Source organism: Crocuta crocuta, unplaced genomic scaffold (assembly GCF_008692635.1).
Source record: "Crocuta crocuta isolate KB4526 unplaced genomic scaffold, BGI_CrCroc_1.0 scaffold866, whole genome shotgun sequence".
Taxonomy (NCBI): Eukaryota; Metazoa; Chordata; class Mammalia; order Carnivora; family Hyaenidae; genus Crocuta; species Crocuta crocuta.
In genome coordinates, this window is record NW_027531900.1 from 302,572 (window position 1) to 330,474 (window position 27,903).

A 27,903-nucleotide genomic window follows, 5' to 3' on the forward strand; every position below is an offset into this window, starting at 1 on the left:
TTATGGCTTTGGACTCTTTATTCAAAAATATAAGTACCAATATATAGCACCGTGTGCTAGTCACTGTTCTAGGCAGGGGGGATATAATGGTCAGTAAACCAGATGACAGCCCAGCCCTCTACAGAGTTTATATTTGGTCAAGATGTAAATTAATAAATACTTAATTTCAGATACACATGGTGTCTCAAGGATAATCCCTGGGGATGGTTTTTATAACACAGTTTTGAACAGAGCCCAGTTTGATAGGAGGCTTATCTGTCTTGAATCCTAACCAGGTTGATTTAATGAAATATTAAATCTGCTTCCCTATCTGGACTTAAGAGTCCTGATGGCTAACTTGGATTTTTCATAAGACTCTGGTCAAACTAGAGTTTTGGGACTGATGGGCTTGCCTCTATTAATTCCCAAGGCCAAGGACAGCAAGACTCCATTTGGCACCCTTTCCTGGTCCTCAGAGAACTCTCCTATGATGTTCATCTAAAATGTCTTCTATATTAGCTAGTTCATCAGGACACAAGTACAGAACTCAGAGTGATTAGTATTCATCTTCTTTAAAAGAAAAAAAAAAGACAAAATGGAGGTAAAGAATATTCTATATAATCAGAAATAAATATTTCATGTAGCCTGTAATTCACACAAAGCCTAATGTGGAAAATACAAGTGCTCTTATCTGTACATTTAAAAAGAATTTATGTAAACCCTGAATTAGGAGATACTCATTAGTTACTGAAGATGTCACAGAGAATATTTATAAAAAGTATTTTGAGGGGTTATCTTATGCTTTGTTAAAAAAAGGTTCAGATTTAATTTTTTCAAGAATTACTTAGAGATACAAGCAAATCCACAGAAAAAGATAGCAAACACAGTGATATCGACCAGGCAGACTTTGAATATCCCTTCACTCTGAATTCTTCTTCCTCACGTAAAATTATTTTCTGCATCACCCAATTTCCACAGGTAAGCCTTGTTCACATTCGGTATCAAAACCAATGCTGACATTTATTATTTTGGTTTCACTCTCCTTTTGGCATCTTTGTGTTTCTTCCGACAGTCCTAGAAAAACGTAAATCAAGCCTTTGTTAAAATAAATTAAATCATTTTCAAGGTGTTGAGTAACTATAAAGTAAAGTTTAGGTTATTCAATGTTAGTATTATGGAAAGCATTATGGGAGCACTCACTTGGAATGAACAAGGAATATTCAGACTTGTTAAATGTCTGCAATGGAAACCATATTTGAGTCTTCCCCAAACTCAGGATGTATTGTTGCTTAACAAACATGGTGGGAACTCGGCCCACACAGGCAGCTGCTCCTCACCTGCACCAGATGTGGTGTGACCTAAACAGAGTCCCTTCCTGCACGGTGACTCTGAGAGGTTAAATCATGGCCTCAGGTGTCGCCATTTCTGTCTTACATGTCTCTCCTTACTCCTGGTTTTTTATACCAGGCAAATACTAACACACACATAACACTGCATCCATCTGAGGAGACAATATGGAGGTATCATTACTCACCATTCGCAAGTTGTTTGTTCTGGCCTCCCAAGAATTCCTGCTAATATTGCTTCCCACTCCGCTCCAGAATAAATCAGAACCTCATAGGGGAAAATCAAAGATAAGGTAGAAGATTAATGCCTTTAAAATGGATGATACACTAGTGTGGGCATTATCAAGGTCTTCAATTCTAGTTAACACTGCGTTTTTCCCCAATTTATGCCTATTTCATTTTATTTGTTTAAAACAAATGTTTATTTATTTTGAAAGAGACAATCTCAAACAGGCTCCACACTGTCAGTGCAGAGGCTGATGCTGGGCTTCATTCCATGACCGTGAAATCACTGCCTAAGCTGAGACCAAGAGTCTGATGCTTAAGCAACTGAGTCACCTATGCACCCCTACAATTTATGCTATTTTAAAAAATATTTTGTTTTTACAAAATGAAAATATAGAACTGCTAGGATTTTACTCTTTATGTATCACTTACTATTATGTATCTTGGTTTCTGTTTGTGCTAGGCTTTAAGAAATGAGTTCACCATAATGGACTACTACTTGGCAATGAGAAAGAATGAAATCATGCCATTTGCAGCAATGTAGATGGAACTTGAAAGGTATTATGCTGAGTGAAATAAGTCAGAGAAGGACAGATATCTCATGTTTTCACTCATGTGGATCTTGAGAAACTTAACAAAAGACCATTGGGGAAGGGAAGGGGAAAAAATAGTTACAAACAGAGAGGGAGGGAGGAAAACCACAAGAGACTCTTAAATACAGAGAACTAACTAGGGTAGGGGAGAGGGAAAATGGGTAATGGGCACTGAGGAGGGCACTTGTTGGGATGAACACTGGGTGTTGTATGTAAGCCAATTTGACAAAAAATTGCATTAAATAAACCTAGATGATTAAAAAAATGAGTTCACCAGGAACCTCAGTTTTCACATGAACGTTCAGGGTATGAAAAACAGGAGTTTTGCCTGTCTAGCATCTAAGCAAGTCCCCATAACAAAGAAGCCCTTGTTGATGATGATGAATGAGGAAGAGAGGTGGGGAGTGGGAACACTCATCTTTCAGAGCTTAATGAGTCTACTTGTATCAGTCCAAAACCAGATAGCTAAACCACATGATATCATAATTTTTGCCAAATACTTCTATCTAGGATGCATATTTCTGTATTGGAGTGCGCAGTGGTGAGAGCTGTACCACTTCCTGTTCTATACCATTTAGTCCAGAAATGGACTCACCATGAAGTCTTTCATCATTCTTTGAAAAAAAGAAAAATCTTGTAGTCTCTTTCTCAGGTACCGATACTTCTCTGAAACAAAAGAGGAGGAGAGAGAGAGACAGACAGACAGACATTGGTTAATTTCAACATCTCAGATGAAATATTCACCTGAAAATAGAAATGAACTAGTCTTTAAATATACCTGCTTTATCGCTTCTCGGCCTTTTGGCTAAGATCAAGTGTAGTAAATATACCTGCTTTATGTTTTGCTCATTTTTCCCTGGCTTAAAGTGACTCCACCCTCTATTCAGCATCCTCTCTTCTACCTTAAGCTTTGATAAAAAAGACTTGTTTATGTCCCACAGTGGTGGTTGACCATCACACCTCAGTGTTGGTACGTCATCTGCCAGTGAATGGAACATTCTGGGTCCTCCTTCCAGATCTGGGACTTCACATACCCCACCCAGTGCTATCCAGTTTCAAGGAGGAGGAGATGTGATCCCCTTACAAAAAGGCTAGAGAGGGGCGCCTGGGTGGCTTAGTCGGTTAAGCGTCCGACTTTCGCTTAGGTCATGATCTCGCGGTTCGTGGGTTCGAGCCCCGCGTCGGGCTCTGTGCTGACGGCCAGCTCGAAGCCTGGAGCCTGTTTCAGTCTGTGACTCCCTCTCTCTGACCCTCCCCTGCTCATGCTGTCTCTCTCTCTCCTAGAAATAAATAAAACATTAAAAAAAAAAAATTTTTTTTTAAATAAAAAAAAAACCAAAAAGGCTAGAGAACTCAAAAGGAGCTGAGAAGAAAATTAGGTTGTCTTGTGAAGATGAATTTGGATATTTCTATCAGCATGTCTAACTCAGGTTCTACAAATGATGAAACAGACCTTCACAGAAACCGCTTACCTGGGGCTGGGCTTACTGTCGTCTGTTTCTTCTGTGACATCCTCCTCTTCAGAACTGCTGTCTCGGAAACGAGGAGCTCCCTGCCAGATGACCTTCCCAGTTCTCACCGTCTCAACTCTATAGGTGTCTGTATCGTCACAGCAATGAAAGGGGACAGGACTGTTGCTGAACACACTCTTGTGACCACTTTGACCATACAAACATAGCTCTAAGGGTCCAGTATCTTAATCATTTAAAATCAGCAGTATCATTTTGGATTTTCAATACTAATTGAGACAAAGTGCCATTTTTTTGAGCACTACCAAGGTGACCTGATAAGAAATACAGTAATACTATAAAAAGGTACAAAAACGAAAGGTTTATAAATGTGTGACATAAAAGAACAAAAGCGTGGCACCTGCGCTAGCAAGGGAAGCCCAAAACAGAACATGTTGCAGTGAAACCAGGTTCCCCACTTGTTCATCACTGAGGAAGGGAACACATCTTTCTCTACATTTTCAGTTCCCCGTCTTTCTAGAGCCGCTGAACAAGCTACTGCTAGAAGATGTGGACAGTGTTCCTGATTCCCGGAGCACGGAAGTCACACCTGAGGGATCTCAGCACTCACTTCAAGGCTGCTTTCTCACGCCTGGCTCCCAGAGGAGTTACAGTCAACATCCACATGCCACCAGCTCTGCTCAGCAATTTAGTCAGGACTGACCTTGCTGCTCAGATGGACAACATGCGCAGGAGAATGATGTAAGATGTAAGCAGAGCACATGATGTATTGTGTCTTACTTAGAGCAAATTTTGAAAAACTGGATATCACTGCCCTCTTGTCAGAGGACCAGAGGCCTGACACTAGTGTTGCTGTGCTACACGCACGGACGCTACTTTGAGCCTGGATCTTTAAAGCAGAGCACACTGCAGGCAGGTGTGCGGCATTCTCCTGCGTCGGCACGGCCGGCTTCTCAGTCAGCTTCCAGCATGGCCACACTTCCATCCTGAACACTAAGGGAGAAAAGCCTAACTAACAGCTAGTGTTAACTTCCGGTTCACGCTGGCCTCCAGATGTGAACCTCCTGAAATGGAACGCAAAACTGTTACATGCTGGAGCTTGTGTTTTTCTCCAGGCTCCGGCACATTTCCAAGGATTAAATCGGAAGCAACCAGCATGTCGATGACGTGAAAAGCCAAGGCTGCCTATTTCTACTTTTCCCCACCAGACAGCACCGGCTTTCCACGGGTCTGGGGTTTTCCAACCGCATGTAAGATATGAAGCTACTTAAATAAATGACTCCCTATTCTTACGATTGTTTCCACCCAAAAGGAACGCTGCACAGAACATGCTTCCCCCTTCAAGTGGCAGCCAGACATTCGCTCCCTCAAGTGCAAAACACTTTCCCGCTGCGTGAACACAGCTCCAGGCACGTGGTTTCTGGCCATAGAATACTGACTCCTATTGCTCACTGAGGTGGAAGAGAAGAATTCTCTTTTCAACTAATGTTACATTATCACACTTAATGTAGACTCAATCTATTACGTTCAAGCTGCTTAAAGTGAAAAAGTTAGAACAATTTAGAAAGTACCTTCCTTTACATCTTTAGCGTCTGAATCAAAAAAGGAGAATGTGAACCCGCCAGGCTGCTCAGCCCCACTTGTCAGAGCGGTGGGCTTGTGGACTTCAACCTTCTCGCCATCATGATTCTCACTAAAAGGTGTCTCGTCTGCTGTTTCACTGGTAACTTTTGTAGTTTGAAATATTTCTTTTAAGTCTGCAGCAATGTTATAATACATCTCTTTAGACACCTCGGGCAGCTTCTCGGCCTCCTCCCTTTTCTTCCTCCGTTTTGCTTTACTGCAGGGACACATACAGACATGCCCATCACAAAGAGACCATCAGCTGCCAGAAATTAGAAGAACACCTTGGAAAATTAATCCATTTTTCAACAACCAAGAGGATCCATATATGAAATTCTACTCATAAAAGCAGAATCTTGACCAATAAGCTTTTAATACACAAAACTATGTCAAACAGCTCCAAACATTACACAAGAATCACATCTCCCTCCTATCCTCTGAATTACATTCTATAAATCACACCTAAGATACTACTTTTAAGAAAATCACTTAGCCACAAAAGGCCTGTTTCCTCACCTGCAAAATGAACATGCTAAACCAGGTAACTTTTAAGATCTTTACAAGTCCCAGAGTTCTGTGAATTTGGGGGCACCTGAGTGGCTCAATCGGTGGAGCATTTGACTCGATTTTGGCTCAGGTCATGATCTCACAGTTTGTGGGACCGAGCCCCATGTTGAGCTCCACACTGACAGTGCAGAGCCTGCTTGGGATTCTCTCTCTGCTCCTCCCTTGCTTGTATTGTCTCTCTCTCTCAAAATAAAAATAAACATTTAATAAAATAAAAAAATTCTGTGAATTTTACAACATTGATTTTAGAAATGAATTATAAATGTACTAAGTCTACTGTTTTGATATGAAATGTTGATGTCATAAACCTGCTCTACATTTACTTTTTGATACTGGGATAAAAAGTTCCATGGCTATTTCCAATACTGAGTTTTTAACTATTAGAAGATTAAAAAAAAATCATTCTTCCTATTAGAGTCCATTCCATATGTCATGAGTAGTATTGGGCCAAAATTCTAACTGTATTACCTAAAATAATAAGTGAACAAGATGTCTTAAATGATTACCTTCTTGAGGGAGACTGTCACAGAGAGACACTTTTAATACTTATTTAGAAAACCAACCTGGCCAGGATTTAAGAGGGATATGCCTTCTGTGAAACTGAGCTCTGAGAAGTGGTGTTACTTCAGACATTTCCACATGATTATCATGAACCACCATATGGTGGTTTTAAAAGTGGTCCAAAGATCTTTGATCCATTTTTAAAAAAATGTTATATTTATTTCTGAGAGAGAGAGAGTGAGCGGGAACAGGGTAGGGTCAGAGAGAGACGGAGACACAGAATCCGAAACAGACTCCAGGCTCTGAGCTGGCTATCAGCATAGCCCGACACGGGGCCTGAACCCACAAACTGCAAGATCAGGACCTGAGCCTATGTCAGAGGCTTAAGTGACTGAGCCACCCAGTCGCCCCCATTTTTCTTTTGAGATGTGGAAGTTAATGGGGCATCTGAGTGGCTCAGTCAGTTGAGTGTATGACTTTGGCTCAGGTCATGATCTCATGGTTTGTGGGTTCGAGCCCCACGCCAGGCTCTGTGCTCAGAGCACAGAGCCTGAGGCCAGCTTTGGATTCTGTGCTGTTCTTTCTCTGTCCCTCCCCCACTCAGACTATGTGAGTTAATTACCTGAGGAAGTTAATTTCCCATCCCTTGACAGACTTAATGACCTCTTGAGGTCGCTGTGATGGTGTGTGACTACGGACATGAGGGTCATAGCGTTCTTGCTCTCTCCCTGACATATCACTGGCTGGGGGGACAAGGGGGGAGCCACATGCCATGCCCTGAGGGCACTCAAAGAGCCAAACAAGAGGCAAGGAATAGAGGCCTCCTGCCAATAGATGTATATGAGCCATCTTGCAGGCAGTCTCGAGCCCTTGGAGCCTACAGCCTCCTGAGAACCCCTTAACCCAATAAAGCACTCCCAAATTCCTGACCCACAGAAATTGGGACCTAATAAATTTTTAAGGTCAAGCTACTGAGTCTTCCAAGAAGTTTTTTACACAGCAATTCATGAGTGACACAGATTTTGGTACTGAGGTGTGAGATGCTGCTCTAACACAACTAAGCTGGAGAAGGGGCTGCAGAGCCCAGGTGATGGGCAGGCGTAGGGAGGCAGCAAGGAGGGTGTCAGCAAGAGCCCGAAGAGCCTTGTAGAAACTGCCAGTAGAAACCACACAGCCACTGAGGCGGCTGCAGTAGGGCTGCGGGAAAGTGAGGTAAACACTATTGGAAACTCAGGGAAAAGGGACTCTTGCTACACTATGGCAGAAGTTCAGCAGCACTGTGTCACCTCTGTTAAAAGTAGGCCCTGGGACATGTCTCTGAACAGAAAGCTGGCTATGAAGGTATCTGGGAAGGTCTGAGGGTATTTGCTGCTTTCTTCTTGCTTGCAGTACGACTTGAACAGATAGTTTCACTAAAGGAAGACACTGTTTATAAGGAGCTAGGACCTCATGATCTTGAAGACTCCTAATTTCTAGAACGCAAATGACATGAAATTTAAGAACGAGCTTCTAAGCAAAGAGCAAATCTAAGTCTCAGGAAAACATGGTCTAAAGCAGGTGTTAGCAAACCAGAGCCCATGGACCAAAGCCAGGCTGCTGCCCATTTACGTGTGGAATGCACATTACAAATATCTTTTACAGTCTGAAATGGCTGAAAAAAATAAAGAGAAAATGACTTTGTGACATGGAAGATTATAGGAAATGTGAATGTTGTGTCTTACTGGTAGTTTTAATGGAACCCAGCCTCCCTCACTCATTTAGTATCGCCTGTGGCTGCTTTCCTGGTACAAAGGGAGAGTGGAGTCACTGTAACAGAGACCACGTGGCCTACAAAGCCTAGTATATTTACTATCTGGTCTTTAACAGAGAAATGTGTAGACCTCAGTCTAAACATAAAACAAAATCCTTTGTTAAGACCGTAACCATAGCCCAGACACCTCCATTGTTCAACCAACGAGGCTCCTGAGGAATTTAAAGGTGGTGTCTCAGCAGAAGTCCACAGGAAAATAAGCTGGTCTCCATATGATCTGTGGGTGTGGGTCCGGTCTAATGCAAGTGAATCCCTAAAAGATTCACAGGAGATTCACAAATATTTTAAGAGAAATATGTTAAGAGAAACACTAGCTTGGATTGACAGGTACTGTAATATTCTACAATGAAAAGGCTTTTGGATTCCCACATTTCTAGAAGCAAAAAGGAGGCTGAGAAAATCACTCAGCCACAACCACATGTGATCATTCATGAAAAAAGAAGGATGATCCAAAAGACGGAGTCAAGACCATGGAGAACTGTTACTAGGCCCACAGTTCTAATCTAAGAACTCCCAAAGTACGTCCAGATTTCAGAGCTCCTCTGGACCAGTGCCCCCTGCGCCTCCCGTAACCTCTGTGGACAGCAGAGCTCACGGTGGCCATCCTGTGCCTGTCCTACCACTGTGTTCAGAGACGGGCAGTAACCAGTCACTCTGGCTCACAGTTCTCTCCCGTCTCTAATACAAGAACTGCACTCAGGGTGTCATACTCTAGGGATTACAACATGGAGCCTCATTTGCCCCTAGATGGGATTTGAATAACAGCATCCGAGATTCTGAACAGATGCTGTAGATGTGAGGGTCCTGGGGAAGCCAGGGAGGGTTGAGCATATTTTGCATGTGGCAGGAATGTAAACAATCTGTGGCAGGGGATGGGTTAGATGGTTTTAAACACATCCACAAATTCCTCGTCACTTCTCCCTTTGAGAGGTGGTGTTAACAAGCACCCCCGCCCCCAACCCCCAACCAAACTACGGGTTGGACTTAGAGACTCGTTTCAAGAAAACCGAATAGGGTAGACTGTCAGTGTGTGCCTTAAGACTAGGTCATAAAACACACCAGGGCCTCTCCTCTTTTGGGTCATGAGCTCTGGAGGAAGTCAGCTGCCTTGTTATGAGGACACTTAAGCAGCGTAATGGAGAGGCATAATGGAGAGGCCAACATGGTGAGGGACTGGCCCACAGCCATGAGGGGGAGCCATCCTGGAGGCAGGCCATCCAGCCTCAGTGGAGTCTGTGGAGACTGAAGCCCAGGGCAACATTCTGACCACGACCTCATGAAGGACCCTGGCCAGAACCATCCAAAGAGGCTGCCCCTGAAATCTTCACTCACAGAAACTCTGATGTACTAAGTCTTTGTGGTTTCAAGATGCTAAGTTTTAGATAATTTTTAATTACATCCTACATATAAATAATATATACATTATTATATTAATGTATTAATATACATCCTACATATAAATAAACACAAATCTAATTTACAAAATACACCCCCTGCTCAAATGCCACATTCAATGTGGGGTTGTTTGAAATAACATATAAAAATTCTACGTTGTAGGAAATGTTTACATTACTTCTACTTTGGTCTCATCTGACTGTTTTTATTTTATTTTACTTAAAAAAATTTTTAAATGTTTACTTCTTTTTGGGAGAAGGAGAGAGACACAGCATGGGCAGAGAAGGGGCAGATAGAGAGGGAGACACAGAATCCGAAACAGGCTCCAGGCTCCAAGCTGTCAGCACAGAGCCCAATGTGGGGCTCAAACTCATGAGAAGCACTGAGATCATGACCTAGGCCAAAGTCGGATGCCCAACTGACTGAGTCACCCAGGCACCCCAAATCTGACTCTTTTTAAAAGAAACCTTTAATCTTGGAAAAAAATTTAGATTTACAGAAAGGTTACAAAGATAGGACATCATTTCCAAGTAACCTTCACTTAGCTTCCCCGCATGGTAGCATCTTCTATGATTCTGGTACAATGGTCAAAACTAAAATAGATTAACATAGGGTCATTGCTATTAACTAAACTCAAACCTTATTCTCATTTCCCCAGTTTCTCCACAAATGTCTTTTTTTCTTCCAGGATCTAATTCAGAATACCAAATTGCCTTTAGTGATTTTAACAGCCTGAAAATGAAGGAATTAACCCAGGCAGACTTACTGGTTGCGCCACATATGTGCCATATTTTTCAAACTGACAGGGCATGTACAGGAAACACAAGTCCTACCACACTGAAGTAGTGCACTGGACTGATCACTGCTCTCAAAAAGAGATGTCCAGGCCCTATTTTCTAAAAACCGTGAACATTACCTTGTTTGGAAAAAGGGTCTCGGCAGAATTATTAAGTATGTTGCAAAGAAGAGACTTTCCAGGATTATTCAGGCAGGCCCTAAATGCAATCACAAGTGGGCTGATAACAGACACAGAGATGAAAGAGAAGAGACAGAGACCCCAGTGATGGAGGAACGCAGCCAGGCAAGGGCCACCATGGGCTGCTGGCAGTCACCTGAGGCCAGGAGAGAGGTGGGAACAGACGTCTGCCCCTGAACTTCAGGAGAGAACATAGCTCTTCCAATAACCTTGACTTCAGACTCCCAGTAACTTTTGTGGTTTTAAGGCAGTTAAGTTTGTGGCAATTTGTTACAACAGCCAAAAGAAACTAATACAAGGAGGAGGCACTACACCAGCCACGAGCATATGTCATTTACATGCATGAAACTTCTTTGTTAAAAGGTAAGGGTTTCTCCACCACATCAATAATTCCACTCTAACTTTTCCCTCTCTGGTCTTAAATTAAATACAATAAGGACCAACGGATAGATAATGGCTATTATCTCCTACTACTATCTGAAACGAGATTAATTCCTATGACCCTCCTATGGAGAGAAGTGAGCAAACTTACCTTTCTTTTGGTTTATCAATGGTCTTCCTTTCGTAAGAGGCATGGTCATGCCTCGTTGGATCATAACGTATGACATCCCTATGTAAACAATGGACAGGAATAAATTGGGAGTGAGAAATCAGAACATAATGCAAAAAACTAATAGCAAATCGTAAGTCAACATTGGAGCCATTCCAATTTTTGAGCAAGACAAAACCACACAACCAGAGAAGATACCAGGATCTTGTTAGAGACAGTCATATTTTAAATTACCCAATTTTGAGTTTCCCTGAATCTTTTTTTTTTAACATTAGAAACTGTGTTATACTTATTAAAATAAATATGGATAAAACTAGATTTTCACAAAATACTTTAGGGGTGAAAGGTTGGGGAGGTGAGTAAAAGTATAGAAAGGAAAACTGGGGATGCCCAGCTGGCTCAGTCAATAGAGCGTGTGACTCTTGATCTCAGGGACCGGAGTTCAAGCCCCACTTTGGGTGCAGAGCTTACATTAAAACAAAACAAAAAAAAACAAAACAAATATGGGGCACCTGGATAGCTCAGTCGGCTAGGCATCCAACTTCAGCTCAGCTCATGATCTTGCAGCTAATGAGTTTGAGCCCTGCATCGGGCTCTCTGCTGTCAGCATGGAGCCGGCTTCAGTTCCTGTCTCCCTCCCTCTACGCCCCTCCCCAGCTATGCTTTCTCAGTTTCAAAAATAAATAAAAACATCAAAAAAAAAAAAAAAAAGAAAGGAAAACTTATCATATGGTAGTGACTGCAGAAGCTGATGTACAGGGCTTCCATACACTAGTCTTTCCAAATTATGTGTTTAAAATTTTCTGTAGTATAACTGCTATATTTATACAGTTTTACAGTTAATATTTTACTTATTTATTTTTTAAAGTAGGCTTCATGCCCAGCAAAAAGCCCAATGCAGGGCTTGAACTCACGACCCTGAGATCAAGACCTGAGGTGAGATCAAGAGTTGGACACTTGGGGCACCTGGGTGGCTCACTCAATTGAGTGTCTGACTTCACCTCAGGTCATGATCTCTCGGTATGAATTCGAGCCCCATGTCAGGCTCTGTGCTCTCAGCATGGAACCTGCTTGGGATTCTGTCTCTTAACCTCTCCTGCACTTTCTCAAAAATAAATAAATGTTAAAGAGAAAAAAAAAAGAGTAGGACACTTAGCTGAGCCACGCAGGTGCGCCTATAGTTAATATTTAAGTCACTGTCCAGCTGTTTCACTAATGGCAGCAATGCTGCTGTGATATTTAAGTACGTAAATAGAGGAAAAATCTAAGATTAGTTTCCGGGAGTGTACCTGGATCAAGGAGAAGTATATTTTTAAGGGACCGATACATATTGCCAACCACACTCCCCAGAATGTTTATAATGGCCTAGTTTTATAGAGTTCAATAACGTATTTATGTTAAAGGAAAATAGGATGGAAGGGGATGGAACATAAACCATACTTAAATTTCTTAGCAGCTACTGATCCTTTGTGTGTGGAATCGCTGAGGCTGGTGTGCAAAACACTCTGCACAACGTTCAGGGCTTTGAGCTTCTCGGCAGCAAGCTCCTCTTCCTCAGCAGTTCTGCTGTCGTTTTCCTCTAAGAGGGAAAAGGGCAATTAACAGCCTCTTGGCAAACATAACTTGAGCAGTCTCAACCATCAGATATTTACAAGTACCTAAACATGGGCAAAGCACATTCAGACAGGAGAAAGAAGGGCCAACCCCCATCTTCTTAACCTCCCTGTTCCCATGCTCCTCAATGCCACAGGGAATCCAGATGTCTTACGACCAACAAATGAAAAGTCCCATTCCTGTTTTTAACTATGAAAGCAAAATCTGCATTTAATGGCCTTCAAAGTCGAAGCAAGTTAAAGGTTTTAAGGTAAAAACTGACAAATGTAACAGAGCAAGATACGAATTACAAAACCAAAGTAACTAGACTGATTTTTTTTAACATTCTTAAAATGTAATTTAAATTACACATAAATCTAAAAATGGAAGGCAGTGAAGTATGACAATCCTACTATTAACCTGTTATGAGACAGTTGCTCAGCCTTTCATTCAGAATAAATACTGTAGAAAGAAAGCCATAGGTCCTACACACAGGGCATTATGGACCCAAATGCTGTAATCTTCAACTACAAAAAACACAAATATCAGACAACAAAGTTAGACAGCTCATCCGATTTCAGATAGAAATACAAAGAAGTCTAAGCCTGAAAAACTCTTGAAATTACTGCAGACCATAAGCAGCAAAGTAACAGATACTAGAATAAAAGGCTAATTTGAGTTAAGTTCTCTACAGAAATATGCCAAGTGTCTAGGGGTTCAAAGATGATAGATACTATGCTCAAGAATTGCTTTATAAGCCAGGTAGAGCCTAAGACAGGAAAGACAAAGTGGATCCCCCAAGGGATCCTTTCCTGCAGGGACAGGAAACCAAATGAACACACACACTGAAAGAGCAAAGAAGTTATGCAGCAGTAGACTGAATAACATGAACGTGCTAATACTCAACAACGCTCACTCTGAAAATGGCAATTTCAATTTTAACCTGTGCCACTTGCCTGCAGGACATTCTTTGTGATTCACAAAAAATTAAGCCTCAATAGCTGGTGAGAAATGAAACAAAAGACAGAGGTCCTGTGTCTTACTGCCCTAAGAATGGAAGTGCCATAAACAGAAACCGGAGAGCCCAGCGCCGTTGAGAGAGTCACTCAGGTGGGACTGGCTGACTGTTAACGTGGGCCTAGGGACATGGGTGACAATATGTCCATCAGGCACTGAGAAAAGAACAGTCGGGAGCAACGATGACCCACGTTTAGGAAATGCCCACGTATAAGAGAAGGCTAAAGCCACAGGGACCTATAGAACCTTGGGAACAGGAACCGAGAAATGGGAGAAAGCAAGGGAGTTTTGGTGCAAAGGGAGCAGAGAGAAGAGGACATCGCAAGGCGGCCGGTCGGCAGGGACAGATGCCACGGGCAGGCTGGCCATGCCGAAGCTGAGGAATCCCCACTGCACTGTGAGTGGGGTGCTCACCACTGGGAGGGTCCACAAGCCAGAAGAGGGAGAGGTTCAGAAAGCAACCTCCACAGCGGCACTGAACGCAGGCTAATCCGTTCTGCCTGCTCCCGCCTTCCTGTGGAAGCGCGCGAGCAGCTCTGATGCGCACGCTGGTGTACAGTCTGTGGAACTTACTCTCAGAAGCGTGGTTTCCAGGAGCATACCCTGCACAGGACAATCACCTCAAAGAAGAGAGGGTCAAAGCAGAGAGTGCATTTTCAATAAAAAGCCAACCACTTCTGATTCAGATGCAACTTATTTTTTTGTTTCAAGTTTAGAATGACGAAGGTGGGTGTGCTGCCAAGAAAGCTGGCAGGCTGGAAGGCACGGCCACTTGGGACCTGAGAGCTGACCCTGTCAGCAGGAGCAAGCCCCTGAGAAGGAGGGACAGCAAGTATGAACGGTAAGGCCCAAGATTAATTCAGGAAGGAGAGAACTGCGCTGTGAAGACAGAGAAGTCCAGACACCTCAGAGAAGTAGGAGCCTCACTTGGAAGTGGCCCTCCTCTGGGCCAGGTGGGAGGTGAGGGCTCTTCTGAAGGATAAGATGGAAACTCAAGCACACAAGGTCTTGCAGAGAAAGTTTGGAGCCGCTGCTGAGAAGGAAATCAAAGCTCGTCACTGCTGCCAACGCACCCACACTGGGACGAATGCAAGTGGACGGCACTCCGTGGGGCACTGCTTCTGAAGCACCTGCACCCAGCATGCACACCGGTCAGAAGACCAACGCTCTTGCTTCTAGAAAGCCACGTGGGACTTAACTGTCCCACTCATCAGGACCTGCTGAACTACTGTCAGGGAGGGCCCCTCCTTCTCCCCTATGCCAGGGACAGGGCAGAGGAAGATGGGGTCATTCCTGTCCTTTCAGGCAGCTTCATATGTACCAACAAGTTCAAGGAGTACTGAGAAAGCAACAGTGGGTCACGGGTCTCACACCCTCAAGTCTTGGGGTGCAGGTTCCCCACATGGCGAACAAAGGGGCCAGACCAGACAATTTCCCAAGGAGCCCCAGCTCTGACACTGAGCGGTTCGGACAGTGTTTACCTTCCTGTTCCTCCTCACTGTCACTTTCCAGAAATCGTGAGTCCATGCGGAATCTGTCATCAGTGCCGAAGTGAGACTGTAAGTCCATGAGCTACATAGACAGACATACAGATAGTTGATAGCCATGTTCCATAACAGCGCTTCCCCTCCCTCCTGTCACCCTGAAATTCACATTAGTGTTTGCATAATCTCACCACCCATGAACCAATCAAAACAAACACCAAACATTGGGAAGTAGGTCCGAGTCGGTCTGCATTTATGCAGATTTAACAACCACGTCAAAAAGAGGGATGTGCTGTAGGTGTGAGTACTTTCAGCCTTCACTAACCTTCCGCCCAGCTCTGCCCTCAAACTGGGGTTTAATTCTGAACCTGTGGCTGTCATCTTCAGAGCCAGATTCTTCATCTTCACTGTCAAAGAGCTTCCCAAATGCTCTACTCACGGACTCCTGGAACAGACATGCAGACAGAGGGTTTATTAGCAACTGAGGCACTCTACAATTCTTTACTTACGTAATCTTCCACCCAGATTTAAGAACAAGCAACCCAGATGGATCTCCCAGGAAAGGGTGGACATTCAGAATGGAGAGTCCTGACTCCGTGAAATCAACTTGGCCTCCTGGGTCACTAACCTTGAGGCTCCCAGTGTGGTCTGGATGGGGCGTGGGGTGTGGTGTCACACAGGACATTCTGCAGGGTTTAACTTGTACTGATGATGTGGATGTGGAAGGTGGATCCACCATGGGGAAAATCTGTAAGGACCCTGGCCTCTGTGTGTATGGTGGCCTGGGGAGCTCTGGGGCTACTGTGGCTTGAGAGGATTTTACGTGGAACCTGGCAGTTGTGGGGAGGTCTTGTTCTGCACCAGGAAGAAATGGATCTGCAAGAGTGTGAATGACCATGTGGACTTCCTGAGCTACTTACTTTCACTGGCTCCTCTACTGGGTGGCTTTGTTCCCCAGGTGTCTCCTTGGTGTCACTGTCAGAATCGAAGATGATGTGTGTTGGCTTGTTCTCTGGGCGACCATCCTAGAGCAGTTGACGAGAGCTTTATACCTGCAGACAGCCCCTCGCTTCCTTCCCCAGACAAGGCCCCTTCTCATCCCGCTTGTTTCCCAACAGGCAAACTTAAGACTTCTTTCTCTGTGTCCAGTTGGTCACCAAGTTCCAAGAGTGGACCTTCTTGGTATCTTTTAAGTCTATTCCCACTGTCATTGCCTTGGTTCTGGCTCATGACCTCCCAGATCCCCCGGTTCCAGATTTGCCCCATGTCACTTGTTTGTCATGGCCTGAACAATCTTCCCAGATAGAGGCTGGCAAATGTTTTCTCTAAAGGACCAGAGAGTAAGTATTTTAGGCCTTGCAGGTCACATATGGTCTTGGTCCTGTATGTATTCTTACTGTTTAAACTCTTTCTAATGGGGCGCCTGGGTGGCTTAGTCAGTTAAGCGTCCGACTTTCGCTTAGATTTCGCTTAGGACTTAGATTAAAACAAATTAAGAATGTCTTTAGTAAACAGAGTTTAATCTCAATTCCTCTGGTCTATGCTAAAAACAAGGTGACCAAAGCTTCTAACACAAGGGACACAATATGGAACAGGTGAGCGCTAGGACAGGGGGCCTGAGGGGCACACGGACTTTCATGGGAAGCAAGGGTGGCCTCAGGGCATCCATACCAGGTGCACACTCACCAAATCTGCCAAGGCGTTATGAACCAGCTGCTTCCGCACTTCTTTTGCTTTTCGCCTTTCCTCCAAGGCTCTCAAGCGCTTCTCGTTATCGTCAGCATGCTTATCATTAGAGCGCAAGCCTGACCGACCATTCACAGGAGGTGGGAAGTCAGTGCTGCTGCCTGGAGCGGCTCTGCTGGAGGAGCCTTCCGGTGCTGTCCCAGGGGCCACGTGGCTGCTCCTTCCAGAGCCCTCTGTGGTCTTTCTGGTCCCGTGGCAACTGTCTTTATCAAAGTCAATCTTGGGGGTCTTTATACTAAGACTTAAAGATTTCTTCTCTTTTAATGGCAACAGACTAGCACTAGGACTTCTACTTCCCCTTTCCAAACTGCTCGGGGACACCATCTTGTGATCCTCACTCTCAAAAGTGGACTGTCTCTTTTCAGGCTGCATTTGGTTTGGGTCACTTGCCTTCTTTGCATGTTGGAGAGGAGTTAGTTCACTTGATGAGCCATTAGCACATGGGGACCCCTTTCCCATGGATAGGCTACTGGGATCAAGTTTCAAGGAACACTCATCTTTATTTGTATCGTCAGAGGCCAGTCTCTCTTTCAGGGTTTTTACTGATTCCTTTTCATAGAGACAGCGCACTCCCTTGAAAGCCTGGAATTTCAGCTTCAGGCTGTTTTTATTTGGTTTCTGTTTTCCATGTGCGTTCTCTTCTCCTTCTAAGAGGGCAGCCACTATCTCCTCAGGATGGATACACTGCCGGTCTCTGTAGAGGCCACCCGGAGTCCCGTCACGCTTGGCGGGGGTTTTCTGGCCACCACTCTCAGGGCCATGTCCGGGAACGTGCAGGTCACTGCCCGCCAGCTGTTTAAGATCAGATAAAGTGAGACTCACACGAAGGCAGTTTTTCATCAGAGCATCATACTCCTCATCTTCCTCAGACCCAGTGGACTCTGATGCAGAGCCCACATCTCTGCTGCTGCTGGAGTGAGATGCAGCCCCAGGACCGACAGCTAGCTCCGTGTTGGTTTTTCTTTTTTGGGCTTCAACACAATGATCGGAAAGCTCCCAGTTTTTTCTATTTTTCAAAGCTTTCTTGTGTACAGACATTTCCATTTGTGAAAATTCTGTACCGCTTTTGACCTTACTGGCCTGTTTCCTTGTTGCGATGATCTCCTCTGTGTCTCCTGAATCATAGTTGCAATCGGTTCCCATGAAATCATCTTCGCTAGCCAGGCAGGAGGCATCACCTATCCCAGGTGAGGAATGCAGTTTGTGAACATCTGGTTTGAAATCACTCCTTACGACTTCAAAGGGCTCATTTGCAGATTCATCTATTGAGGACCACGTAGGTTTCTCCAGGCTTTCCTCTCTTGCTATCAGATGTCTTATTTCTTCTTCAGAATCCGTATCATCGTCAGACATGGGATTTCTGTTCCTGGTAGTTCCCACGCCAGAAGTCTGAACACATACATTTTTAAGTTTCTGGCTATGAGAAGCAGGTACGTGCAGTAACGGAGGAGTAAGAGGATCACAAGGTGTTTCCTGTGCCACCTCTTGCTGTGGGGGCAGTGGACTCCCTGGGACCCTGCTGGGTCTTGCTCTTGCAGCTGGAAATGCAGCGTACGCCTCGTCTTTCTGTGCTTTGATCTTCTTCCTGGGTGGGCTGTGAGCAGCATAGAACTCCCCTCGTCGCTTCTTACTCACGGGATCATCCCCTCCTTCCAGTTCCCAAGTGAGATGCGACACAGGGGTGACAACTGTGACATCGTCCCCGATCTTCTTTAAGTTGTGACAGTATTTTGATGGGTCATACTTCATGATGTTACCAAAAGTCAAGGAATAAAACAGAGGCACTAGGTTTTGGGAAAACTTAAGAATCTGGTGAGTACTGTGTACTCTCAAGCCAATCACTTACTCAGAGCTGAGCCTCCTTTCCCCATCAAACAAAACAATCCCTTCACTTGGTGACCTCAGTGGAACTGACCTTCCTGTGGCATGTTGAGTTAAATCCGAGCACCATCACTGTTAAGTGGCAGAAATGGCAAACCTATTCAGGTTACATTCCAGGTACAGGGGCCACATGCTGTTTTCTGTAAATGTGAGAAATCCGTCCGCTGAGCTGATACCGTACAGCAGAGGAGGGAGGGGCACCCAGCGGGGCACAGCAGGCTGCTGCGCAGCCTTTACTCTCCACTCCTCTCAGCCATTCCTGCCTTCTCAGTACAGGCTCACCCCAGCTCTGATCCTCCCAGCTCAGGAGCATCCATTCACATCCTGCTCACTCTGCAAGGCATCCTGCAGGTCTTTATTATAAAGTTAATAATTCTTTCTCAGGCCTGTTTTGTTGTTAACACGGTCTAGAAAGATTCTAGTTAACGTCAAAGTGCTGTGATGACAGCTATCACAGGCTGATTTCCTAAAACTTGTGAATAGGTTAAGTGGAAGTTGCTTTCAGCATTTAGTAACTACTGAATGGCTGCCAAACACGTGAGGTGTGCTGGGTAGTATCTGCTCTCAGCTCCACACGGTCCTTCAATACTCTCCTCTTTGCTGTCAGCTGCTGCCACTAGTGGGAGGCTGAGAGGAAGTCTGCTTTCCCTGACGTTAGGGCCGGCGGCAGGGAGAGCAGAGGTGGGTGTGGCCAGTCGTCCAGGAGCTGCAGCGGCACAGCAGCTGTGAGCAATGAGGACAAACCTCCGCCTCTCTAGCCCCCCGTGGGGGTGCTCTGCTGCAGTTATTAACCTCTGACAGTCTGACCATCAGCTGCTTGCTTCTCCAGCACTTCTTAAAACCAGTGTATGCATTGCATTTACTCTGAAATACCCACAGGGCTTCTGCTTCCCTGACCGACCGGCACAGTTACCGCTAAGCACACACAGGTGGCATCCTCTGTCCAGAAGTCCATGATGCTAGGAATTCAAGGTCCTGCACAATCTGACTTTGTTTCCTCAAGGGAACAGGCATCTATGTCCACTCATCAGGATCCACACTACTTCTGCACGCACCAGTCTCCACATACTCCTGCCTACTGGTCTTCCTACCACTCTTGTTAATGCAAACCATACCCTACTTCCTCCGAGGCCTTCTTTAACAACAGCCTGAGCCTCCCCACCCCTCCCTTCTTTAACGCCTTTGACAATGGCTGTGAATCCATGTTAGACAAGGAGGATGTAAAAGCTAATCTGTAAAATGTTTCTTTGTTGAGTGTCACTCACTAGTACAAAACCCCTCATTGTGTCAAACCCGTAAGTAGGTAAATCTTACCTAGAAATTGAGAACATAAAAACTGTAAAGTAATTATCTACGATTTACTAACAGAAGCAGTGAAATTCTTATGCGACGAAGTGAACTTTTGCAAGTATCCATCACTGAGGTAAATACTAATTACTGTGAAAGGCTGTTTCCAAAGGATATTTTACGTTTATGTTGACTCTTTAGGTGAAGGACTGGTAAGACTCTTCCAAATTTACTCACAACCCAATTCTAAAAGAAAGAAAAAAAGGAATACATTTACTGTATGTGTCACAAACAGAAAAGATTAACCATATTGCATAAGCACTATAAAAATATCAAACTCAGTGGGCCATGATTACTGTTGGGTTTTGTTTTTGATAATGAAACAGGAGTTCTCAAAAAAAAGTGTTTGGGGGAAGAAAGAAGGGGAAGCAGGGCAGCCATCAGTCCCATATACACCATGGGGGATGCCAACAGATGCCAACAGGCATTAAAAAGGCAAAGTTGGGAACTGCCTCACCAACTGTGTCCCTTGGAAGACCTGCCTCCACTTTTGATTTCTTTCGGTAAAGTGAGGGAGAGCTGTGCTTACCCAAGAGTTGTAAATGCACATTGAAAACCCTTAAGCACTGCCTACATTAAGTGCCTCAAAGCAAGGGAAAAAGCGGCCGTTCTAGACACGACAGCCGCGGTCACACGGTCTCAGGACTCAGTGCCCTGGGGTTGCTGAGTAGACACTCACTTTGTGTCCTGGCACTTCCGTCCCTGGCACAGCTTTCACATGGAAATCCACCACACCCATCTTCTCCAAGAAGTTGGTGTTGCCTATCGTTGACTTTTCTTTCTTGGCTTTTGCTTCTTCTCTCTCTTGGGCCAGTCTGAATGAAAGAAAAGAGAAATAAGAGTTAAAATAACCAACCATGTATTAACAGTGTTTTATTTCACTGCTGTAAAGCTGTCTGACTTTATGCAATCCTTTAGGATCTCTCACTTTTCCCTTTCGGCTTACACTGCTGGCATCCTACCCCCTCAATCACTTCACTCTTTTTCAGGAGGAAGGGGTGTCTTTCAGACCCAGTCTGCCAAGTCTTGATTATTTCCACACTTGGAGAGAGAGGGAGAGAAGTGGGGCTTGAGCTCACCCGATGTGGGACTAGAATTCACGAACCATGAAATTGTGACTTGAGCCAGAGTCAGATGCTTAAGGACTGAGCCACCCAAGTGCCCTATGTCCCCCCTCTTAATGAAGAGAACGCAGAATGCCAACTCAACCTTCCAATTCAAACTCCCCCACCTCACTCAGGCCTGGGCAGCTGCACTGACCAGTCCTCACCAGCCTCTGGCCTCTGGTCAGTCTCCTTTACGTTCCACCTCCCACGACTATCAAATTCATGCTCCTCAGGCATGCCTGTCCAGACAATGCACGCTCAACCCGCCCAGGACCAGGGCTCCAGTTTAGGCATAGAGTAGGCACTCAATCGCCCCTGGATCAAGTCCCGTCACTACCCTGTTCACAAAGGCCCTGAGTTGAAGAACAAAGTCAAATTCTTACCTCTGTCACTAGACCAGTCCTTCAAAATATGCCTTCAGTACACTGCTTGACACTTGTTTTAGACCCTGCCATATCCTGGCCTAGGACAATCTTGTCAACCCTCTTGGTTGCTGCAGCTGTACATCCCTAAAGTGTTTCCTATTTGGAAAGCTGCCAAACTGTAATCTTTTCTCCCTGAGAATAAGACTTTTTAGGAACTTAAAATGCTCTACTAATTATTATACTGTCTTCTTCTTTAATCACTTGCAGAATTAAGCCTATGCCTCTCATACAGGAGCTTCCTATTATCTTTGTGTCTTTGTATGGCACTAACATTAAGACCCAAAATCAATATAAGCACTTAGTAGTGTCTTTAAAAATTTTAAATGTATATAACCCTATGGTACAACAATTCCCCTTCTGCCAGAAACCCAAGGAACCCTCACACTGTGCAGCTGCCATCCTCCAAGGTCATCTATTAGGACAGGTGGAAATAGTCTAAATATCCATCATGAGTGGGGGATAAACAAGTACCTGTGGTAGAGCCATTTTTGGAAACAGTTAAACAATCACTACAAAGAAAGGGGAAGATTATACCACCACAGAAGGTTGTGTATAAAAAGATGAAATAGGTATACATTTTTATAAGTTAAATACACATGTAAATGCATTGCATTATCTTTTTTGGTGGGTCTGGGGTCATGGGGAATCACAGTTCAAAGGGACTTTAGCTCTATTTGTAACACCTGAATTTGCTAAGACTGTAAAAATACAGTATTTGACAGTTTCACTTATTTATACATAAATAAGTGAATGTATAAGACCATTTACGGGGCGCCTGGGTGGCTCAGTCGGTTAAACGGCCAACTTCAGCTCAGGTCATGATCTCACGGTTCGTGGGTTCGAGCCCCATGCTGCCATCCAGCTCAGAGCCTGGAGCCTGCTTCCGATTCTGTGTCTCCCTCTCTCTCTGACCCTCCCCTGCTGAAGCTGCCTTTCTCTCTTTCTCTCAAAAATAAGTAAAATATCAAAAAAAATAAATAAAAACTCAAGAAAAAAATAAGACCATTTACAATAAAACAAAATAGAGTTTAAAACCATGCAGAGCAAATCTTACCTTTGCAAAAAACTTTCTTTTGCTAGTTGAATTTGTAGTGTTCCACCTTTCCATTTTGTTTTATTTAAAATAGACATACCTATAAAGTAAAGCATTATTATCCAAACACATGCCAATGCAAAAATATATTGCAGCCAGTGATTTTTACGATTAGTACTAAAAAAAATTACACTTGATTATCACAGAAAGACAGAGAAGAAATAAAGAAAACAAGACCTGGGGAAAAAAGGTCTAGGTTGTGGTCTCAGCTGAGCCACTCACACAAGGAGTCCTTATGCTCTCTATTGCCCAGTGTTCCTGGAAGACCAGAATGAGGCAAATGTAAAATAATAGCAAAATTTGTCACTCCTTCACAAAGTGATACCAGGATCCTCTGGTGAATGATTGACATTTATTTAACATTTTATTGTTATTTCCCATGCTAAAACTAAAAAACATGAATATAATTTTCTAAGGTGACTCAGAAGACAGTGACATCCTGGGGCACCTGGGTGGCTTAGTTGGTTAACCGTCCGACTTTCGCTTAGGTCATGATCTCGCGGTTCGTGGGTTTGAGCCCCGCGTTGGGCTCTGTGCTGACTGCCAGCTCAGAGCCTGGAGCCTATTTCAGAGTCTGTATCTCCCTCTCTCTCTGACCCTCCCCTGCTCACGCTGTCTCTCTCTCTCTCTCTCCTAGAAATAAATAAGAATATTAAAAAAAAAAAAAACAACAGTGAAATCCTGTACAGCTAACTTTTACTTATCACCTCACTAATTATCATTATTTAACTTGCAAGTCAATTAGCCAAAAGTGACTACACTGTGCTTCAAATGCTGTGCTAGTAGTCGGTTCTTCTCAAAACCTGCTATCAGCTTAATAAGAACCACTAACAGAAATTACCACATGGTAGGTACTATGCTAAGTACAAATGTATCACGTGGTTTAATTTCTGCAGTGATACTATGAGGTCAGCAGTATTTTGTCATACATCCGATAGGTAAGCCAGGGCTCCTCGTCGAAACACCGTGTCATAGGTCACACAAGCAGAGCTGATGTGTTCTTTACCACCACTTCTTTCTCACTGTAGGACAGAATAAATTTTTTTTTTTTTGCAAATAAGAACACAGAAGGCTGTTGGCCCTCTTTCGCTATTAGCATGTTCTCTTTTAAGTGTCTTTTGACTTTTCAGCCTCTAGTAAGGAGCATACTTTACTGCATCAGCGGCAGTACCAATGATCTCCCCTCCCTTCTTCAATGAAGGCTACAGTTTGCCCTCAGCTTTACTAAACTTATTGGTGAGATTTCATCTAAAGCCCTCCACTAATGGTGCTTCATGACAAGAATTAGCTGCTTGAGAAATGAACACACTGAGAAGGGGAGTATGGCATATATCCAGTGGATATGAGTAACAGGCACTTCCTATGAAAGTGTGTCTCCTGTCCAAAATATTTGAGAATTATATTTTTGAGCAAACCCACTAACAATATGCTACCATATGTCTGCTGATGCCAAATGGGATGGACCTAAACCTGCTGAATTGTAGGATACTGGAATTCCCTCTACCATGGGTATTCCTCTGGATGTCTTAAAAAGTAGGTGTTGAATTACACAGTGACATGAACTGGCAAATAGGATACAAAGCATGTAATAATCTTACACTTATTCAGGTCTGCTTCTGCTACTCTGATGTTGATATACGCAAAGACTTTCTGTGGGTTTCCTAAAAAAAGAAAACAAAAAACAAACCTTAAGTTCTTACCCAGAAAACAACATAAGATGAATAATTTTCTAAATTTAAAAATTACTCTTAAAACTTTACTCTTTCATAGATAAATCTTCCTGATTTTTCATTGGATACAAAGATCGCATTTTTCTAAGCATGATTACCAAAATATTCCTAAAGAATTAAGAAAAAAAAAGTTAAGCACTCAGTTAAAGAAATGTTTTGTTGCACATTAGTGATATTCTATTTAATAGGGCATCTTGGATACTAGAATTTTAGCTCTGAAAATTGAAAGTTGCATGCTTCATAAAGCAAATGTTTTGGAATTTAGAATGTTTTTTGATCCCACAAATGTAACTCTGAGCAAGTTCTAAATTTTACATAACACCTTCAAAGCATGGGGCAGCAGGTTGGCATACACAGAACAGTATCTTGTAATGAAACACTTTGAGTGTTCAGGGCTAACATTCACCTCCCGGGTTCCCTTATTTTGTGATTCTTGGTATGAGTTGTATTGCCCTTTAACAACCCATGAAGGGCTATAAATTTACCTTTGTCATCTTTTCGTGTGATGATCTCCACATCAGAAACTTCTCCAAATCTGCTGAACTGATTTTGTAGGTCTGCTTTGGAAATGTTCTGGCCAAGGCCGCCCACAAAAAGGCGCTTCACTTCTCTGTTCGCTTTCATGAAGGCTGGGCATACACTCAGTGTGTTCTAATGAGAAAAAGTATTTTCTATCTGTGCAGGAGAATTCTATCCTTTAGTTCTTCTCAAATCTAAAACAACAACAACAACAAAACAAAACAAACCCAACTCCTTTCCCTGCATCTTCTGCATCAAACTGGACGCCTGAACCTGTTTCACTTCCTTTTGTCTTACTTCCAAATTTTATCACTGGAGACTCTGCTCACACCCTACATCCTCATTTTCCACGAACACATTTTGGAACAGCACCTCACACACATACAGACACAAATACAGGGAAATTCTTTCCATCTAAATGACCATGACATTATACTCTACCTCCTTTCATTTATGCATATTTCAGGTGTTTTACCTTTATTCATTCGCCCATTCACTGTAACAAAAGCTGACAAAAATGGGATGAGGCAGGTTAATACGCTACAAGATATAAAGACAGCTCTCCATCCTCACCCTGGTCATGAGATGTACACAAATGCACAACTACAATGTCACAACACAAGCATCTGCACAAAAATCTGTGCTGTTCGGTCACAATGAGAGCAACCTATATACTATTGCGAATACAGCCTTTTTTTTTTTTTTTAAACACTATGTGCCAGCATTGTACGAAGTGGTTTGCACGCCTCTCCTGTTTCAGAAGAGCAAGACAGGGCAAGTCATTCTCCCACTGGGAGAAATAGCGGCGAAGCCACGGTTATAAACCAGACCTAATTTCAGAACCTGTCATTTTTAACACATACTAGGGACCTTGCTGGTTAGAAGAGACTCGGGAGATCTATTCCAGAATTACTGCGATTTAAGCCCCATCTTGAGGTCGCTCATCCCGTCATCTCAGCTCCGACCCTGTCCTCTGCGACAAATGACCTCCCCCACGCGCGACCCTAAAACCCCGCCCAGAAAGAAACCTAAAGCATGCCTGGTGTTCTGGGCGTCAGCCTACATCCATGTGGTCTCCCCCCCCCCACCCCGTCCCCAGCTTGCCACCCTGGTCTTCTTCCTGTCGGAGACCCAAAGAGGAAAAGGCCGAGGGTGCCCAACGACTCGGTCACTTGTATGCCCCAAGATCCCTCCTCACCACGCAGTTTTCCGTAGGTAGTGGTGCCCAAGCCCCTAACTTCCAGTCACGTGTCCCAACAGACGCGTCCTGTCATCCTTCCTACCCGACGTCAGGTACCGGCTCCTAAGGTTCCGTTACCGCACTTCGTTCCAGAGCGCTCCATATTTCCTTTGCGGTCCTCTGGAGTGCTGCGGTGCCTCGACACTACGCCTTCAATGCCCGCAAAAGACCCCAAACTGAAAATCTCTAATTTGTACTTTAAAGAATCAACGCCCTCGGTCCTTCGACTCCTGGCCTAGGCCGGCGGAAGAGACACGGAAGAAAAATAGAGAGGCTCCTGGTCACGTGGTCCCGGACCCCTCCACGCCCCTCGCGGGGGCGTCTCGGCCGGGTTGTTCCAAGGTCTGCTAGCCTGGGGTGGGCTGCTGCGCCCTGGGGCTTCAGACCAGAGGGCGCCCGCCCTCTCGAAGCCCCGAGACTGCGAAGAGCCAGCTGGGGTTGGGGGGCGACGTGGGGGTAACAAATCCAGGAAACTACGCGCGCGCGCGCGGGTTGCAAGCTGGGGTTCAGCTCCCTGGTCCCCCCCCCGCCGAGCTCCGCGATGGTTTGCGCCAGCGGCGCGCGAGGCTTGAATTCGCGGCCTGGAGCGCGTCCCTCCCGCAGTCTCCCGTCGGCGCCGCGCCATGGACGCTCGGCTGGCGGAGGTTCGNCCGCCGCCGCGCCGCCGACCCCCGGCGTCTCCCGAGCCCCAGGGACGCCGCTGCAGTGGGGCGGGGGGTGCGGCATCTGCGACCGGGCCGCTGTCGGCCTGGGGGCGTCGGCGCGTGGAAGCTGCCTTCCCTGAGGCCCTGTTCGCTGGCGGACGAGACCGGGGTCCCCGTCTGTGCCCCGGGGAGCGGCGCCCTGTGCTTTTCTGGCGCTAGTCGGCTCGGCCTCAAGGGCACGGCCGAGCCGCAGGTGTCCGTTCGCCCTGGTGATGTGGTGGTTCCTCTGAGGAACAGCGGGGCAGAAGAGTAAGTTGGTGGAAAGGAAATGAGCGAACGTGGTCTGCGGGGCAGCGGCCAATTGCCCGCAGGTGGGAAGGCACCTCCCGGAGGGGGGCGGGGGCGGTACCCGGGCTGGACGAACTGCACTCTGGCTTTGGGCGCGATGGGGCGGAGGGGTGTGCGCCTGTGGGAGCCCTGTGTGTGCTTGTGACAACATGGTGTGTGCGCTTGTGACAACCCCGAGTGCGTCTGTGACAACTCGGTGTGTACGCCTGTGACACCTGGTATGCCTGTGACAGCCCCGTGTGCGCCTGTGGGAGGTCCGTGTGCGCTCGTGACAATCCCGAGTGCATCTGTGACAACTCGGTGTGTATGCCTGTGACAAGCCAGTGTGTGCGCCTATGACAACCCCAAGGAAGGTGCTCCTGTCAACCCTGTTTTAAAGTCCAGGAAACATGAGGCTGGGAGGAGGTGAGGTCAGAGCTGGGCTGGACCCCAGATATCTCAGGGTAAAGCTCAGGCGCTTACCCGAGGAAGGAGAAAAAGGATTATGTACCTATGGTCTCAAACTCGACTGCGGCTGGAAAGTTGAAGGCATCGTCATTTTCTCAATGGAGACTGGTTTGCTTAGATGCAGAGAGATTTTCCTGAGCTAACCGGACAGGAACTGGCAGGGAATGGAAAAGAAAAAGAATGCAAAACGAGATGTTCTCTGTCGTGTGGATGGGATCCTGAAAGTGAAGGAAGTGGTACTTGGGAATG

General features: G+C 45.0%; 1 protein-coding gene and 1 non-coding gene across 3 annotated transcripts; one reads left to right on the plus strand and one right to left on the minus strand.

The window, feature by feature from the left end:
- NOL8 (nucleolar protein 8) lies at nucleotides 1-26,223 on the minus strand. 2 transcript variants are annotated; one of them, XM_077773953.1, is made up of 17 exons: nucleotides 26,174-26,223; nucleotides 24,942-25,169; nucleotides 24,325-24,387; nucleotides 22,688-22,766; nucleotides 20,782-20,917; nucleotides 20,218-20,288; nucleotides 16,815-18,624; nucleotides 16,049-16,153; nucleotides 15,454-15,573; nucleotides 15,126-15,216; nucleotides 12,475-12,613; nucleotides 11,017-11,094; nucleotides 5,184-5,452; nucleotides 3,616-3,742; nucleotides 2,739-2,809; nucleotides 1,514-1,593; nucleotides 1-1,053 (listed from the first exon to the last, which is right to left on the minus strand). In XM_077773953.1, exons 2-17 carry the CDS (start codon nucleotides 25,078-25,080, stop codon nucleotides 1,003-1,005), a joined length of 3,429 nt encoding a protein of 1,142 aa, XP_077630079.1. In that variant the 5' UTR covers nucleotides 25,081-25,169; nucleotides 26,174-26,223; the 3' UTR covers nucleotides 1-1,002. The 2 variants fall into 2 exon arrangements, with proteins under 2 accessions (XP_077630079.1, XP_077630081.1); XM_077773955.1 differs by having other exon boundaries at nucleotides 24,942-25,107; nucleotides 26,174-26,217.
- Nucleotides 2,929-3,121, plus strand: LOC144239802 (U2 spliceosomal RNA). The gene has a single exon (XR_013337489.1). It is a non-coding gene; the product is annotated as a U2 spliceosomal RNA (small nuclear RNA).
- Nucleotides 26,224-27,903: the final 1,680 nt, after the last annotated feature.

Coding starts and splice junctions, on each gene's coding strand:
- NOL8 (XM_077773953.1), bottom strand. CDS start 25,080: ATGAAAGCGAACAGAGAAGTGAAGCGCCTTTTTGTGGGCGGCCTTGGC. Junction 20,289..20,781: donor CGGAAGTGCCAGGACACAAA/GTGAGTGTCTAC, acceptor TCTTTCTTTTAG/AATTGGGTTGTGAGTAAATT. Junction 12,614..15,125: donor CAGTGAGGAGGAACAGGAAG/GTAAACACTGTC, acceptor TTTCCCTCTTAG/AGGAAAACGACAGCAGAACT.